Consider the following 16730-nt stretch of genomic DNA (forward strand, 5'->3'; position numbering starts at 1 on the left):
CCACAAAAAAATCTGAAGACATTGTAAAGAAGCCCATCTTCTTCGCATATCTTAAGTGGAAAATGCATATACATACACTATTTCCCTGCTACAAGCATATGCAAGAATTTGAACACAAAAAAGCCATAAATTATAGCACTGTAGATTTGTGTAGCATGAATCACTGCCCCCCCAAACATCAATCTGTAAGACTCTGGTATTAGTAAGGACAGAAATTAACACAGAAGTTACTGTTTTCTCAGAAAGTGAGGCTACATACTACAACTTAATATAGCACTAGTTCTATAGAACGTAAGAATGTCTCCAACATAAAAACAGGACAAGTCAAAACTGAAAGATAAACCGAATTTATTTAAAACAAAAAATTAAGACAGTGTTACTGTGAAGATCAAAAAACCCGAAGGATTCTTTTCCTGATGTGACATGACTGCCAATTTACAACAGTTACATTTGTTTACACTGCTTCAATTGACTACATGTACCTTCTGCAAGACAAACTCATTCCCCATCCCTCCCATTCCCAAATGAACAGAGAAAAACATCCTATAAAAAACACGTACAGAATTTTGAGACACATAATTGAAACACAAACCATTGTCCAAAAGCCTGAAACTTTCCAACAAGGTTAAATCCTTTGTTGCTTCAACCAACCCTCAATGGTGGAGCTACAAGCACAACACCATCACCTCTGACAAAGAGCATCGGAATATTCCTCTTGGTAGACTATGAAGAAAGAAAGGAAAGTTTACATTTACAAAAGCATAGTTTACAAAACATATCTGCTAAACATATGACAAAATTCAATCATAGCAAAACACCAGAAACAACTCCAACAAATATAAGCTTAAACATAAAACATTTTGGCATGCTGAAGAGATCAATACAACCAACACTCAGTCTTGCCCAAAACTTCTGTCACATCTTGATTCAAAAAGCAGTCAGCAATAAACTACTTCAACAGTATAATATAGTTCAGTTTTAAAAGTTTTTTATGGGGATAAATACACTAAGTCCTTACTTTATAAATCTCTTCATAGGTTTCTTCATCAATCTCTATTGTAGTTACAGTTTCTTCCACGTCACCCAAAATCATATTTAAGTGCTGATCATATGCCTGTAGGAATGAAGTCAGTTCATTATTTCTTCCAAAATTCAAATATGAGCTTATTAAAATGAGAATTTTAGCAAGACTTTCAGACACAATTAATTTAGCCTGATCTTGACAAAAACATGCCACTATGTCAAAACAAAGCAGTTATCAGTTATAATTCTAAACAAACATGAACAAATTGGTACCTGCAGCATTAAAAAGAAGGAAAACATATTTACTGGAATGCTCGCTCCTCCAGGAAACAGCTCTGAAGCATTCAGTGAGAACACATGTAAAAACGCAGAGACAGACACACTTTATTAACATTAAACCAGCTACACATACTCTGCTGCCAGTCCAGCCTCCTGGAACTGATTGCCTGGGGCCAACGGAAAGAATATGAAAGCTGTAATTCATACAATGCTACAAAAGTTTCAAATAAGCACATGTTCCAAAAACCTTATAAAAGCACATCGCAAGCTACACATGTGCCTCATGGATCTCTCCTCATCTTTGTGTTCCCAAAGGCGTTGAGGCTCAATCAACACACAGGGCAACTGGTTCTCTTCCCAAACACAGTACAGTACTCAAAGAGGATGGCAGGCTTAATAGAAAGAAAAAATCTGTCTCATCAAGAGAGATATCACTCTCAGAAGAAAGCACTTAGACAAGGAGATTTGCAGAGAATCCAGCAGAGTACATATCCCATCATATCCTCATAGGGTGTGCCTTAAGAGATACTTGTTTGATGACTATAATCTCATTCTTAATTCCATCTTAAAGAAACCTCAGGATACTTCATGAGAAGAGGCCTGCAGCATCGTTCCTTATTTTAGAGACACAGAAATGGAAGCCAAAAACAATGGAATGAATTGCTTGGTATCTTTCAGGAGATAACAACAAAATGTATCTCTTTGCTCGCTAAAGAAACATTTAATAGCAGACAGTACTGAATAAATTAGATTTTTCTACCAATCACATTACACTTGTGATACAAGAAAGGTTTTAGGCCTTGTAACTAAAATCATCTTTAACTTACCTTTAACCACTTCTGCACTTTTAACCATGTTACAATTTCATGTGGGTTTAATCTCATTTTTTTTAACAACCAATGGAATATTATAGGTAACCTTGTGTAATAGACTGTTGTACATGAAAAAAAGACTGCCCAGTGCTTAGCTAGATAAGCATGGTGGTGTTTTGAAAGTTTTACTTACATGTAGTCTGCCTCTGAGCTCTCTGTCATTCCTCATTTTGACATAGATACGCTCATCTAGACTGAGTCTGATGAGATCAAGTGGCTCCTCTACAGTATTTGTTGTTTGTTGCTAAAAAAAATAAATTTATGAAAGTTATTTGTACAGAAGCCTATGAACTTTTCCATTTCTCTGTGTTTGTGAGACAAAGAAAACAAACAGGTAAGAACACAGATGCAATTAGTCCAACCCATTCCTTCACATCCCGATGAACCCGAGCACGGCTGATACTACTACTCTACAGATGCTCACCAGCCTGAGCAAAACAAGTTAAGACTTCAGTTTAGTTTGCAGAAATCAAGCCTCACACATACAGTTGTATAAACTATATTCCTTACCAGCAACCATCACCCATACTGCTGCACAAAGCCTACTCTGCACGAACCAGCACCAAACACAGGCTGACATGTTTGTCAGCACAGACCAGTTAACTGGGTGACACGCTGCCCCAAACACACAGCTCTCCCTGAGGCCTGGCCCAGCCACGCAGCAGCCAGGCCAGGCCCCAGGGCAGGCGAGGAACCTGAACGCACACCGCCCTGAGGTCCCCCGCGTGTGGTAAAGCCAAACTTCTAGGATCACAGCTAAAACGCGTGAACATTTTTGTGTTTATCCCGCAGCGTACTACCTAATTCCTTCTCAGCGAGGCAGCGCCATAAGTGTTTGGGTTTTTTTTCTCGGCAGCTCCCGTGGGAGACGTGCCTGAGGCGAGGCGCACAGGGCCCCGGGCCGTGAGGGGGTCTCACCCCACACAGAGCGCTGCCCCGCGGGGCTGCGCCTCACAAGGCTGCCCGAGCGGGGGGCTCTGCCGCGGGGTACGGCCAGCGCCAGCCGGGCAGCCCGAAGCCTGCCCTGCCCCCCCCGCCCCTCCAGCCGAGGAGACTCCCCCAGGCCCGCTAGGGGAAGGCAGGAGCGCGGACCCGACCACCGCCTCCCGCCCTGAGGGAAAGCGAGAGCTCCTCACCTGGTCCACCTCATCCGCCATCTTTCAAACCGCCTCCCGCGCTCTCCCGCGAGACTTTATGGCCCCTCCCCTTCCCCTCTGGCGGGGGGGGGCGCGGGGCGGGGGCGAAGCGGGGGCAGCCGCCTGCCCGCCGCCGGGGCCGCGCCATGGCCCCCAAGCGCAGAGCGGCGCCCCGGCCCGCGCCTGCCAGCAAGAGGCGCCGCGGGGGGCTGGGGGCGCCGCGGGACGAGCCGGCGGAGGAGGGTGAGTGCGGGGGGCGGCTGTGGTGGGCCGGGCCGGGCGCTGCGCCATCGCCGGGGCTCGGGGCCGCCCCAGGTGTCTGGTGCTTCGGGAGGGGCGGGGGCAGCGGGGGCCACTCGCCCTTAGCGCGGCGCTGCGGCAGCCCCGTGAGGGAAGGGGCTGGGGCAGGGGGTGCCCGTCCTCCGCAGCGCCAGAGGGTGAGACGGGGGGCACACGGGGACGGGGATAGACCCGTGGGCGACACGGGCCGCGCTCTGCCGGGGGGCGCTGGGCAAGGCCCGGAGCCGCGGGGGGGGGGGGCGGGGGTTGGTCTCACCTCAGCCGTGGCGGGGCCGCGCACCCCCCGCCGGGCCCGGCCTCACGTGCGGGCCCCGGGCCCTCGGAGAACTTCCCCAGAGCAGCTTTACAAAACAATAATTTATTGTGGCTGACCAGTGCGGTGCTTGTTTTTCAACTGGCCCCGTCGGTAGGACCATCGGAATCTTTATGTGCTTCTTGTGCGTTACATTATGATGAGTATTTTCCTTACATCTCATTGTTGGATTCTTACCTACTTACCCAAAGCAATGCCGTGCTCCTCACTACCAGTGCTCACTTTCTTCTGGAACTGGCCCTGATGAAGCCCGTGGAGGTATTGTTTCTGATTGCCATGGAGATGAAACTTCATTCTTTTAAGGTACCTTCCTCTCTTCTGTCGCAGCAGATGATTTTGAAGATAAAACGCCCGGTGTAAAGAATAATGACTCAAAAGCTTTGGCTAGCAGGAAGGAAGACGGTTGTGATACTGGAGTTTCCAACTCAGCAAATAAGCCTTCAAAACAAAAAGGGGCAAAATCTCTAATAAAAGAAGATAAAAAATATACTAGAAATAAAAGGAATCCTAAAAAAGAAGAAATGTGCAGGTAAGTTTACGTATCATTCAGGTCAATAGGAGCTTTCTCTTAGTGTTATTTGTTTAGGGCCCGGGGCTGTATATATGCGTTTGAGCAGTTTGTTTTAGGCTGGCTGTCTAATTTAGTACATATGTATCACATAGCTGGACAGAAGTACTATCTTATTCACTGCAGAGTCAGTCCTGAGGAAGATTGCATGGGAAGCAAATATGTGAGCCTTTTCAAATTCAATGGCTTAAATGTAAAATTCTATTTCATTTGTTACAGTTTTGACATAGGACTAGGGAAGTGTTACGGAATCCAGCATGAGTGGAAGTGTTGGCCAGAGGTTTGGATGTAAACGGATGAACAAAAATCTTGTAACATATCATTCTGTGGTATTTTTTGAAATCTGAGTATAATATCAGCATGGTCTACCTGTGTAGATTGCTGTAGCAAATTAATTAATAAAAAGAAATTAAACTGGTTGCTTTCATTTCACTGGCCAGCCAGAGCCTTGGGTATTAGTGTAGTGAAACAAACAGTTTGAATATCAGTACACTTTGAAGGTTCAGTGAGAACAAATGATTTCAGTCAAACCATTTCTCTAAGGATCTATTTATACAAGCTGTTCTAAAGGATGGGGTCTTTTGTAGGTTCAGGCATCTTCCTAAACATCCTTGCAGAATCTGAACTGAAGTTTGCACTGAAAAAATGTTGCTCCATTGTGCCCCTGGTTATTTATGACAAAGTCAGTTTGCTTTACAAAGAAGTTATCTGTAGTTTAATTGTCAAATAATCTGTTGTTACTGATGCAGAGGTCATGCTTTATTGATTTCCCCATTTTTAGGGTGTTCTTTCTCTATTTCTCTTAAATAAACAAGCACCTACATTTCCTGATGCTAATGACATTTTGATAACTTTAACAGTGATTTGCTGAAGCCCCCTCAGAAGGAGATGAAGTTGAAGAGAGAATCCCCTGTTAAAAAAGAGATGGGTGAAGACAATACTGGTGATGATGATGGTGAAAGTGAAGATGAATGGGAGGATGTAGAGGGTAACAGTTGCATGTTTATTCATTTTAAGGAGTAACTATCCTTGCATACCTTTTTTAAAATTTGATTTTTGAATCATTTCTCATTTGGATTCAGGTAAATGTATATACTCTGTGCACCTAAAGCATGCTCCATGTGCATATCTGTATTTTTAAAAGCTCGTATGTCACAATGCTTTTAGAATGGTTCCAAAGCAGAAAAAAGCCAGACAGCTCCTGACCTGGTGGTAGTGCCTTGAATTTGAATATTTGTTGGCTCACGTTAAAATTATGCTACTGTGCAGGAAGCAGTTTTTCAGGTGTTTGTAGCAGCTAAGAGTGAGTCGGTTTGAAGATTCAAAACTGCAACTTCTTAGTAAAGAGGAGTGGAGATGAAACCAACTGAGCTGCTAGATTAGGTGGCCATCAACAAACTGTGATAGGAATCATGATGTTCATAACTTCCTATTTTGTTGCTACAGATTTATACCTTCTAAAGTGAACAGCTGTCAGTTTTTTTCTTTGCTACTCTACAAGTACCTTTCAAGTCACATCTGCTTCATTCACTTTGCTGCTGATTGAGTTTGCCTGCAACAGTCACTTGCCATTAGACTGTGCTTAGCTGATTCCTCAACAGCAGGTGACTGGCATCGCACAGTTACTAGAAACAATTGAGCACACAGTGCTATGGAACATCCAAGAGCTGGTAACTGTGGGGGATGTTCGGTTTGTAGGTTGTTCAAACACTTGAGGAGGAATAGGTAGGTTCTTATCCCATTGTCAGACCTCCCTGGCACATCTATTTCATGTTTACTTATCATATTTTTCCAGAACTCCAGGAACCTGCCACAGCTAAGTTAGAAGAAGATCCTGTTCTTCCGGCAGTGGTGCTGCCAAGCAATCCTGTCGAGATAGAGATTGAAACTCCAGAGCAGATGAAGAAAAGAGAGAGGAGGTAAGGACAGGGAAGCCAGTAAAGGGCCATTGAAGGATGAAGTTAAAAATATGCTAAGTCTTGACTGTCACTGAGTTGCACTGTTCTGGGTGGAAATCCCTACTTTGTGCATGCTGTTGAGTTGGAGCGATGCAAGGCAGTGGGTTGGAGAACAGTTTACATGCTGACAGTTTTATCAGAAATCTTCAGTGGAGGTTGGTGGGAATGGAGGCTTTTCAGATCCCTTGAAAACAAAGCATGTAACTTCATTGTGCTTTAATACCTACGTTTGCAAACCATGGACAGAGCATCAGAGAGCATTATACCAAGGAGAGCTTTCTTTGTGTGGTGGCTGAAGGCCTGATAATGTCTCATGCTGTTGCAGGGTGGGCAGTGTTGCAGGCCAGCCCTTCATAACAAAACAACCAGAGTATCTGTTGTCTCTAAGTGAAAGACTTCATCCATGAAGAGAAAACCATTCTTTCCAGGAATCTGAATGGAATGCTAGCAGTAATCTGAAAGTCAAACAATTCAGACAGTGAATTTTGAGTTTTAGAATGGAGCTATCCAAAGCTGTCTGGTGGGAAACTGTAGGCACATAAAGTTAGGTAGGATTTAGGGCATCTGAATATACCAAGCTCTCAGTATGCTATATGGAGTATGTGGTATAAGGCATATCGGGTATGTGGAGTTTGCAGTTTATTAGTCATATGCATCCTGCATGCCTATTCATATAGCCAGTAACTAAATTTTTATTAAGCATGCACAGAAGATTCTGTGGGGTGGATTCTTTTTGTGAACTGATCCAGTTCAGGAATCTAGAAAAGCAGGGCCATAGAAGATCCACAACATCCATTTCTCTTGTAATCTTATGCAGAGAAAAAAGGAAAGCTGAGTTTGAGATGTATCTTCGGAGAATGATGAAACGTTTCAGCAAGGAGGTTCGTGAGGACACACATAAGGTATTACTCACAGAACCGTGGCAGCAGAAAAATTGAGCATAAAGATGTCTGAACTGATTCATAATGAAGAAGAAACTAATTTTCATCAAATAATGTGGGGGCATGGCTAAAAGTAAGAAAATAAAAAGGCTGTAGGACTGAAAAATGGTCATTATAGACTTCTCCTAAACTGTAAGTTAGAAACATCAGTGACTGCATTAGTAGAATTTGAACTCAAAGCACATGTGAGTAGGGTGTATATTTCTCCGCTAAGTGAGTATCTGCTCATTCTGTCTGGGTTAAACTGTCAGTCATATAGAGTGGAAAACACTGACAGGGACTGCAGGGCTTTGCTGTCTTCTGGTGTGATCTGGAGACAGCCCTGTGTCCACCCTGTGTATGCTTGGAAGGCTTCATTGCTGCCTGTTTCTGTTACAAGGAGCAGTAAAGCCTTCCTCATCTCTACCGTGGACAATAGTTCCAGCAAAGAAAATCTCTTGTGAACTCACTATAGAAACTTTTTTCTCTCAGGTTCACCTCTTGTGTTTATTAGCAAATGGTTTCTATAGAAACAGGATCTGCAGCCAGCCAGATCTTCATGCTATTGGTCTATCCATCATCCCCACCCACTTCACAAAAGTGCCTGCAGGCCAAGTGGACCTTCTCTACCTTTCCAACTTGGTGAAATGGTAAAACACTCTCTCCTAATAGTGCTATCATGTAGAATGTAGAGCCAGGGTTCAGGGAGAGGGGTAAATGTAATTAGTGATTTTTCTAATTTTAAATACAAGGGTGAGAGCTGCTTGTTTTTGCAGAAGGAAGGGGTCAGTTATGAAGTTTAAGAATATAGTCACAAACAGTAGACCATAAGTAGGTGTCTCATATTTCAGGTTTGTTGGAACCTTCACTGTCAACGATGAGCTTTCCACTGGAAAAGGAGAGCCCCTTCAGTCAACTTTGGAGAGGCGCTTTGCCATCTATGCTGCACGGGATGATGAGGAGTTGGTTCATGTAAGTGACTGGGAAGTGCAGGGCTGGTTGCCGAGTTTGGATGCCAAATCAGTGCTGTAATGCTGTCAGGTCATACACAAAGTGGCGTTTGAGGGATGGATTTGGAGAAAACAAATTGGTGACTTAAATGATTCTGTGGGTTTTTCGTTTTGTTGTATTTTTATCTGGAGTCCTGTGATTAAATTATTTAATTTGAACTGTGCCTAACTGGAGCCTCTAGTTCTGGTTGGTGTCACTGTGCACTCTGTGTTCTGCCGTGAATGGCTTTGTGTAGTGTATAGAGCCACTTGTTTCTAAGTATGCTTTGGCTTCTTTGTGTTGCTTTATTAGCACTGTAGGTCAAAGAAAACCCGCTTAATAGGTTTCTTCTGAATTATTAGTTTGAGTGAAGAAATTTTTGGGGTTACTTGCAGCCAGAGAAACTCTTTACAGATCTTGGAGTTGAGGGTTGGTAGTTTGTTGCCATGAGTCACCACTGAAGGGCAAAGAAATTGAGCTTTGCTTTAGAGCAGCACAAGGCCAAGGCTTCAAAAGAACTTCCAATTTACAGTCATTTTGTGGTGTAATTGGATTAACGGAAGAAGTGGAGTCAGTTGCTTCGAGTCACAGATTTTGGTAAAACAGCTGAGGGGAGGGGGAAACACAGGAGATCAGCTTGACGGGACATTTGAAAGAGCAGAAACAAGCTGCTGCTTTGCAGGTGCGTGGCTTGCAGCTTTATGCTGTTGCTGATAAAATGGGATGTTGCAGCTTTTCTGCTGCAAAGCAGGAAGCAGTTGTGGTGGCTTTGTAATCTTTCTGTAGAAGTGCAGAGATGTCACTTGCTGGGACAGGAGGAAAAGACAAAGCAAGCCTTGCTCAGGCAGCTTCGCTTGAATCCCATGCAGGAAGGCGGTTGCCAGCTCGCAGCTGCTGACCGCTCAGTTGTGACTGTAATGACATTCTCTGAATGGCTTGTGTTTCTGCTGGCTTCAGCTGATGGTATGTCGTTGGCTTTCACCACCTTTGGGAGGCACGATTTAGAACCATCTTACTCAGTTTTCATCAAGAATGAGAGCCTGATAGGATAGATCAGATTTGTTTGTCTTAATGTGTCTGCTCCAGCAGGACAGGTCATTTAGGCTCTTTAGGAATTGGTTCCTCATCTGTGAGTTAACAGCAGTTCCCCTGTCACAGTAGTAAAGTAGATACGACCAGAGAAGACTGTGCTTTAATACTATAGCAACTGGGTAAAAGGTAGGAATGAAAATTATTTGTGACAGAACCCAGACTGTAAAAGAGTTTCAAGAGGTTTTGTTTTATATACCTTGAAAAAAGGTTAAACGTGCTTTATTTTCTCTTTTGCAGATATTTTTAATTATTCTGCGAGCGTTACAGCTTCTGTGTCGCCTTGTGCTGTCTTTTCAACCCGTTCCTCTCAAGGAAACAAGAGCAAAGGTAGTTTCTGTTTGGTGTGTGGAATAAGGAATAGGTCACTGGTTTAGAGAGTAGGATTCAAAAAGCTTTCTGGCTGTTGTAGCTTGCAGTGAATCACTGCATGAACCACAGTGATGATGATGTTCTGTCTATAGCGCAGAAGATGCAAAGCCTTAATTTTTAGTTTCTTCTTTAAAAAAAACCTCCTGTTTTGCATGTTTCAGCAAGACTTCTTATGCTTTAGTGGTTTTAAATTTCTTTAAAACTTAGACACCAAACACTTGCTGCTTGAGTGCACCTCTCTTGAGCCATTTGTCTGAAATTTTCAAGTCCCTAAGACGTGCAGATTGACCATGCCTGCTAACCTTTGGTCTCATGCACCTTGTGCTGATTTCAGTCTTTTTTTCTTTTTTTTTTTAACACATTCTTAGCCATGGTGATAAAAGTGACCTAGCCTGTTTCTTTGCAGGGAAAAAGCTCATCCAAGAGCCAGTCTGTCAGTGGTACCTCTGAGGGGCAGGAGAGCTCTGCCACAACACCCAAAGCTGTGGCAAAAAAATGCCCCTGCAAAAAAGCCAAGCATGATGAGAAGTCCTCAGAGAGCGAAAAAGACAACAAGGAGCCAAAGAAACTCAAAACTGTTCAGACCAAAAGGATACACAAATCGAAGTTGACTACAGGCAGCCAGGAACAGAAGGAATCTGGTAATGGGGAGAGCAGTTTAGTGGAAAAAGATGGGCCAGTGAGGCCCAAGAACAACCGCCGGAGACGAGTGGCCTCCAAAGTGTGTTACAAAGAAGAGAGTGGAAGTGATGAGGGCAGTGGTTCAGACTTTGAGGTTTCAGAGGAGGAGAGTGATCTCTCTGATGAGGATTTTGAAACTGTCTCTAAAAGGTGGAGGAGCTCACTGGGCTCCCAGAAGTCAAAGGTAACGGCTATAAAAAGCCCCAAAACTGAGACTTCAGAATCAAAGCTGTCCAAAAATTCATGTGGACCTGAGCCTAGGCCGGCAAAAAGTACAGCTCCAGCCTTGCCTCCTGCACAGAGAAAGAGAAACAAAATAATTTCTAGTGATGAGGATGATGGACAGCAGGAGGTAAGGAAAGTGATGGGCACAGACCAGTGGCTGGAGGTTTTCCTTGAACGTGAGGACAAGTGGGTGTGTGTAGACTGTGTTCATGGCAACGTTGATCAGCCACAGCTGTGCTTCACATATGCCACAAAGCCACTTTTCTACATTGTGGGATTTGACAATGATGGGAGTGTCAGGGATGTGACACAAAGATATGACCCGGTGTGGATGACTGCAACAAGGAAGAACCGTGTGGACCCTGAGTGGTGGGAAGACACGCTGCAGCCATACAAAAGCCCCTATGTGGAAAGAGACAAGAAGGAAGAAAAAGAGGTAAATGGCAATAGGTTATTGAGGACGTTTAGTGCCAGGAGTCCAGTCCTTGGATTCTCATTTGGGAAAAAATCATTAGGAATCTTTCCATGAGAAAGGAGGTTTGTATTTGAGCTTGAAATGTTCAGATTGATTATGTTTTAAAGGGAATATACAATGATAGGTTAAAATAATAACAAATAGAGGCTGTTCAGAGAAATTTCCGTCGCAAAAGCACTGGACAACCCATGCTGGCAACTTACCAGTGTGGTTTCTGTGCAGTTTAGCATTACCCTTCTGAGAGAGAGTCTTTAAAATGCATAGATCTGGGTACAAGTTTTAAGTACTTACTTGCACAAGAGTGCTTTGATCTGTTGGCTCATCCAATTAAGTTTCTGGGTTTTTTTCCTTTGACCCATACCGTAGTCATTTTCTTACAAAGGGTAGTGCAAGACAATTGTGAAATCACTTTTCTTTGTGTAATTCTTACAGTTTCAAGTTAAGCTTCAAGATCAGCCTCTACCAACAGCCATTGGAGAGTACAAAAACCACCCTCTTTATGCACTGAAGAGGCACCTCTTGAAATACCAGGCGATCTATCCTGAGTCAGCTGCTATCCTAGGGTACTGCAGGGGAGAGGCTGTCTACTCCAGGTGAGTCGCACACATGTTGCCAGTCATGTGCGACTGTGATCTTTGTAACAAATTCAAGAGCTAATTTTTGTGAGGACCTTGATGGTATCAGCAGTATTCTCAGGCCACCTGCGTAGGCAGCGTGAGACATTTAGCTGCTCAGACAGCATTTGCATATCACTTAGATACAGCTTTTCTGCCATTCCTAACATCTGAATAACAGTTTAGAAGTCTCCTATGGAGACACTTCAAAACGTTTATAGTTGCTTCCTTCTGGACTTTTTAGAGACTGCGTACACACGCTGCACTCCAAGGACACTTGGCTGAAGCAAGCTCGAGTGGTGAGGATTGGAGAAGTGCCTTACAAGGTAAGAGTTTGACTTCCTCCTGTGTGACACATCTGTTCTCTAAAGTCCAAGATCAATTCTGTTTTGTTTTTTGCCTTTTGTCAGCAGATGCAGAGTTTTCACTTGCTTGCATAGCTTATGGTAGCTGCACTGTGAATCTCTTCACCTACTGTGCCTATAGTTGCTATGTACTACCCCAAACCCAGGTCTTTCTTGTTCCTACCCCAAGAGTATCTGGCAGAACTGCACCCTTCCATCTTCAACGGCAGCCTGGCATTGGATCTGGCTCCCTGTTGCACACAGGTGCCATGGGTTATCATTTAAGCTAGGAAATAGGCATTTCTTGTCTGACAGTCGTCTTTGATGTCCTAGGAAAGTCTGAAATTGCTGGAACTTATTGTAGTGTTAACAGGCTTGGTCATTGTATTTGCACAGATGGTGAAAGGATATTCCAACCAGGCGAGGAAGGCACGCCTTGCAGAGCCTGCAAACAGGGACAAAGAGGACCTGGCACTGTTTGGTCGCTGGCAGACTGAGGAGTATCAGCCACCTGTGGCAGTGGATGGAAAGGTAGCTAGGAAGGCAGAGGCCTGGTGTTAAAGGAAGTGTTTTGTATGGAGCTGTGGGCTTTATTTTTCCAGAAGTTGCATGTTTGAGAGATGAGATCAGTCAGTAACATCTGGATTCGGGATTAAGACTTCAGAGGTAACTACCCAGGAGTAAATGGTCAAAATGAGGCCTTTCTTTTCCTGAGTACAAGTGCTAGCATGCAGACTATTAACTTCATAATTTCATTGATCCAATTTTCCTAGCCCATGTTAGTTTTGCTGATTCTCTGCATTACAACCTGAGTAACAAGGCCTGGGCAGAGGACATAGCTGGGAGATAACCATGCAGCTAAAATCTAGTGCCTTGTCATGTGAATATTAATTGAATACTGGAGTGGAATGTGTCAGGTCAGAAGGAACGGAGGGTATCTGAGTTGTGGCAGGAATTTTCACCTCTCTCCAGAGAGCAGGAGTGTCACCATTTCTCTTTACTTTTGCAATAACAGGTTCCTCGGAATGAATATGGAAATGTCTATCTTTTCCTGCCATCCATGTTACCCATTGGCTGTGTGCAGCTGAGACTCCCAAATCTGAACAGATTGGCGCGGAAGCTGGACATTGACTGTGCTCAAGCCATCACTGGATTTGATTTTCATGGCGGCTACTCGCACCCCGTGTACGTAAAGCTGCTTCGTCGCAGCTGACAGATTTTGATGTCCTGCAGAAGTTGAATACCCTGTGTTAAGGAGTACATGTGACGAGTTACACACTTAGACCCTATGAGACAGACAGTTCTGTCAGTATTCGGTAGCTTTTGGTTTGGCTGGGTCAGCAGGCATTTGCTCCCTTTCTTTTTTCTTCTAGTAGCTGACAGAGGATTGTGTTCTCCTTCCTAGTACCGATGGCTACGTTGTCTGTGAGGAGTATAAAGAGGTCCTTATTGCCGCCTGGGAGAATGAACAAGCAGAAATAGAGAAGAAGGAGAAGGAGGTGAGAATTATTTTGGAGCTTCCTTATTGGTATGTTTATTAAGTCAGTTTCATTGAAACTGTGGACAGTCGAAGCAAGGGTGGGCTGTGTAAGCCCCAGGCAGAGAGCTCTGTGACCGTGAGGGGCGAGTTGTGTCCCCCAGATGCCCCATTTGGGGTTTGCTGTCTGGCCTGCAGTACAGGGGTGCAGCACAGGTGTGTAGCAGTGTCTGAAATGGTGCATACTCTGCAACAGTTCTCTATGGCTGCTGGGAAACAAAAATGAGGAATAAATATAGGAAGCTAAAAGTTTTGGAGGTGGTTCTGGTGTAATTTACAGGCAGGGTGCACATTAGAAAGTGACAGTAATGGATGTATTTAGCAGATAATTGGACACCAGTATATTTTACTCGGGAATCCTACTGGCATGTATATCTTTTAATGTGACACATTTAAGTTGGCACGGGTTCTTTTAATGGCAGTTTAAAATCTTCAAACTTCCATTTTCTGTGGGCATAAATACATTGAAACTTAGAACAGTAATTTTTTCTCTTTTCAATAACAATCCTGCACAGAAGCGTGAGAAAAGAGCTCTGGGGAATTGGAAGCTGCTGACAAAAGGACTTCTCATCAGAGAGAGACTGAAGCAACGCTACTCCATCAAGGTATTCTGTATTTCTGTTAGTGATTTCTTTTTCAGGATGGTATTTCTGTACCAAGAGACTTTCCCAGTCTTTCCAATGTGTTACGTGTCCAGCTGTAGAGGGTAGAACTTCCAGAGTGCAGCTACTGAAAAATCTTCTTTTCTGCTGTTAGCATGTGACTAGCAACTAGGAGAGAGAATTACACCAGAAATTCGATGTGGTCATGTCTATGAAAGATTCATTGTTGTTGAACAAGAGATCAGTGTTGCCTAAAGCATCAGGTTTTTGGTACTACTTTCTGTTTTGACATACCCCCTTCCTCAATTTATTCCTCCAAGCCAAGCATGTAGCTTACAGGATGAGAGTGGGCTGCTTTTTGTTACGCAGTCAGGTGTATTTTCCCCATTGACAAAGGTGAGAAGCATGATCTTTTTAGCAGAGGTTTGTTTCTGTTCTTCCGTCATCAAAAATATTTTGCTTCTCTTGAAAGAATGCTTGACATCCAGGAATAGAAACACACTGTTTTGGGTGAGAAAAGCCCTAATGAGAGCCACCAACTTTTCTGATGTCATTAAGTGTCACTGTGATGGAAGACAAGCCCTTTTGGAAAGGGGTAGTTACGTGATTTCTAGAGCAATTTTTCAATTTCCACACCTGTGTTTTCCAGACTGAGCCGTCAGCACCCGAGACAGAGACAGGAGCAGCATTCTCTTCTGATGAAGAAGGAGGTCCAAGTTCAGAGACTGCAGTAGGGAACGTGGCCATTTCTTGGCCCCAGAATCGCTGGTTAGAGAAAGAAAAAGAAGAGAAGACAGCCAGAAAGAGCAAGCGAGAAAAGAAAGGAGAAGCAGCACAGTTGTTCCCTTTTGAGAAACTGTGATCAGAACAAGCTTTTCTTTGCCGCTTTAGATGCAAGAATAGTCACAACAAAAGTATCCTTTGCAAGTTAAGGACTTGGTCTTCTAGTGCACTTGTGTTTCTGAGCTATGAGGGAGCAGCCTAATTGAGTATCAAGATGTTTCTTCTGCTATCGCAGGAAATTCCATTCATCCTTTTATCCTCAGCCTTACGAGAAGCAGATGTGCAGTTGCACCTTCTGAGATCACTTTGTGTTTGGAGGTTTTTTGCTCTCGTATCACTCAGCACTAATAATTCTGTTTTCTTTCTGTTGGAAAAAACTCGCCTTTCTGTTGGAGTTTGCTCTCTTTTGTATCGCTCAGCACTAACACTTCTGTTTTCTGACACATTCCTTTCATTAGCACTATCTTTGCCCATTTTCCTCCTTTCCATTTTTTCCTGCTTGCTCAGAACTAAAGCATGCAGCTGCTGTGTAGTAGCCTGTGGTGAGCAGGTCAGGGGACTACAAACGACCTCTTGGATTCATACCGTACCCAAACTGGCGGTGAGGTAGAGTTCTGGTCTTACTACCTGTCCTGTCATCGCAGAAGGGAGAATACTTCCAAGGTGTAATGAAACATGCAGTCAAGATTTGGAAGAATTTGAAAATGTACTTTCTAAAGAATACCTGTCTTTTGTGAAAACTCAGTTTTGGTGTTTCTGCCTACCCTCTTCCTTTACTTTCAGAAACCTTGTGCATCAGAAGGGAGGAGCCCTGTCCTCATTTCACACTTAGGGTTCAGTATGTCTTAAGTAATTTAAATATAGACTTGTTGCAGTTTTGTTCTATCAAGACCATGTGGATATGTTCTGGAGCCAAACATGTACAACTGGCTGAGTGTCATTGTCAAGAAGGAAATTCACCGAAACCAGAAGGTTCTTGTAAATGTTCCCCATTTAAAAACTGTTGAGAGAGGAATGTTAAATCTACACAAGCTTTTCCTGCAGTTTTGTCGCAGAAATGCTGATCTGTCTTTTGTAGTATTTTTAGAACTAAATTACACTGTCTCTTCAGAAATACAAGGGAATGACAGTTTAGTCATTGCTGGACATTGTCACAGAGGAAAGACTGAAATGCAAGAAAATGGCTTACATTTAATTATGTTCAGAAGAATCTATTTTTGTACTGTATTTGTAGAACAGAATAAAGTATGGAGAAAGAGGATGTTGTCCATTACACTTCCCCTCCAGCCAGCTCGTTCTTCCGTAATTAGCTCTGTTTCCCTGGAAGGACTCTCGTACAAGGGTGAGAATGCAGCATGGTACTTCCAGCAGTCACAGATTGGGTCCCAGGATGTCCCAGAACTGGCTGCTTGTGAATTCTTTTGATGTTAATGGTCTTCATTCTCAGTTTTTAGGTTTTGCTACCAAACTATAAATAAATAAAGTAGATCTGTGACCTGTATATAAGGCTTCAAGAAAAATTCCAAATTTTGCATGAACTGGGTAAAGCTGCAGCGGGCACCGGGGATGTGGTTCCTGCAGCAGCGGGCAGTGCTGGTGTGGGGTGCACCCCGAGATAAGCATCTGGAACGGGGCAGGGAGCACGTCGA

General features: G+C 43.7%; 2 protein-coding genes across 4 annotated transcripts; one reads left to right on the plus strand and one right to left on the minus strand.

Moving 5' to 3' along the window:
- Window positions 1-331: 331 nt before the first annotated feature.
- On the minus strand, window positions 332-3402 carry LSM3 (LSM3 homolog, U6 small nuclear RNA and mRNA degradation associated). Its single transcript, XM_005229992.4, has 4 exons — window positions 3311-3402; window positions 2308-2418; window positions 1019-1114; window positions 332-723 (listed from the first exon to the last, which is right to left on the minus strand). The coding sequence occupies exons 1-4, from the start codon at window positions 3329-3331 to the stop codon at window positions 643-645; spliced, it is 309 nt and encodes a 102-aa protein (XP_005230049.1). The 5' UTR covers window positions 3332-3402; the 3' UTR covers window positions 332-642.
- XPC (XPC complex subunit, DNA damage recognition and repair factor) lies at window positions 3397-16339 on the plus strand. 3 transcript variants are annotated; one of them, XM_055803501.1, is made up of 16 exons: window positions 3397-3553; window positions 4254-4452; window positions 5352-5479; window positions 6287-6410; window positions 7267-7351; window positions 7862-8019; window positions 8221-8341; window positions 9689-9778; window positions 10227-11162; window positions 11634-11794; window positions 12060-12141; window positions 12556-12690; window positions 13175-13344; window positions 13565-13658; window positions 14212-14301; window positions 14948-16339. In XM_055803501.1, the coding sequence occupies exons 1-16, from the start codon at window positions 3457-3459 to the stop codon at window positions 15158-15160; spliced, it is 2883 nt and encodes a 960-aa protein (XP_055659476.1). In that variant the 5' UTR covers window positions 3397-3456; the 3' UTR covers window positions 15161-16339. The 3 variants fall into 3 exon arrangements, with proteins under 3 accessions (XP_055659476.1, XP_055659477.1, XP_055659475.1); XM_055803500.1 differs by having other exon boundaries at window positions 3399-3553; window positions 4251-4452; XM_055803502.1 differs by lacking the exons at window positions 14212-14301; window positions 14948-16339 and having other exon boundaries at window positions 3398-3553; window positions 4251-4452; window positions 13533-13658.
- Window positions 16340-16730: the final 391 nt, after the last annotated feature.

Source organism: Falco peregrinus, chromosome 5 (assembly GCF_023634155.1).
Source record: "Falco peregrinus isolate bFalPer1 chromosome 5, bFalPer1.pri, whole genome shotgun sequence".
Lineage (NCBI taxonomy): Eukaryota > Metazoa > Chordata > Aves > Falconiformes > Falconidae > Falco > Falco peregrinus.

Coding starts and splice junctions, on each gene's coding strand:
- LSM3 (XM_005229992.4), bottom strand. CDS start 3,331: ATGGCGGATGAGGTGGACCAG. Junction 1,115..2,307: donor AGCTCAGAGGCAGACTACAT/GTAAGTAAAACT, acceptor TCATTCCTACAG/GCATATGATCAGCACTTAAA. Junction 724..1,018: donor CCTATGAAGAGATTTATAAA/GTAAGGACTTAG, acceptor CTTTCTTCATAG/TCTACCAAGAGGAATATTCC.
- XPC (XM_055803500.1), top strand. CDS start 3,457: ATGGCCCCCAAGCGCAGAGCGGCGCCCCGGCCCGCGCCTGCCAGCAAG. Junction 13,345..13,564: donor GGCGGCTACTCGCACCCCGT/GTACGTAAAGCT, acceptor TCTCCTTCCTAG/TACCGATGGCTACGTTGTCT. Junction 14,302..14,947: donor AGCAACGCTACTCCATCAAG/GTATTCTGTATT, acceptor TGTGTTTTCCAG/ACTGAGCCGTCAGCACCCGA.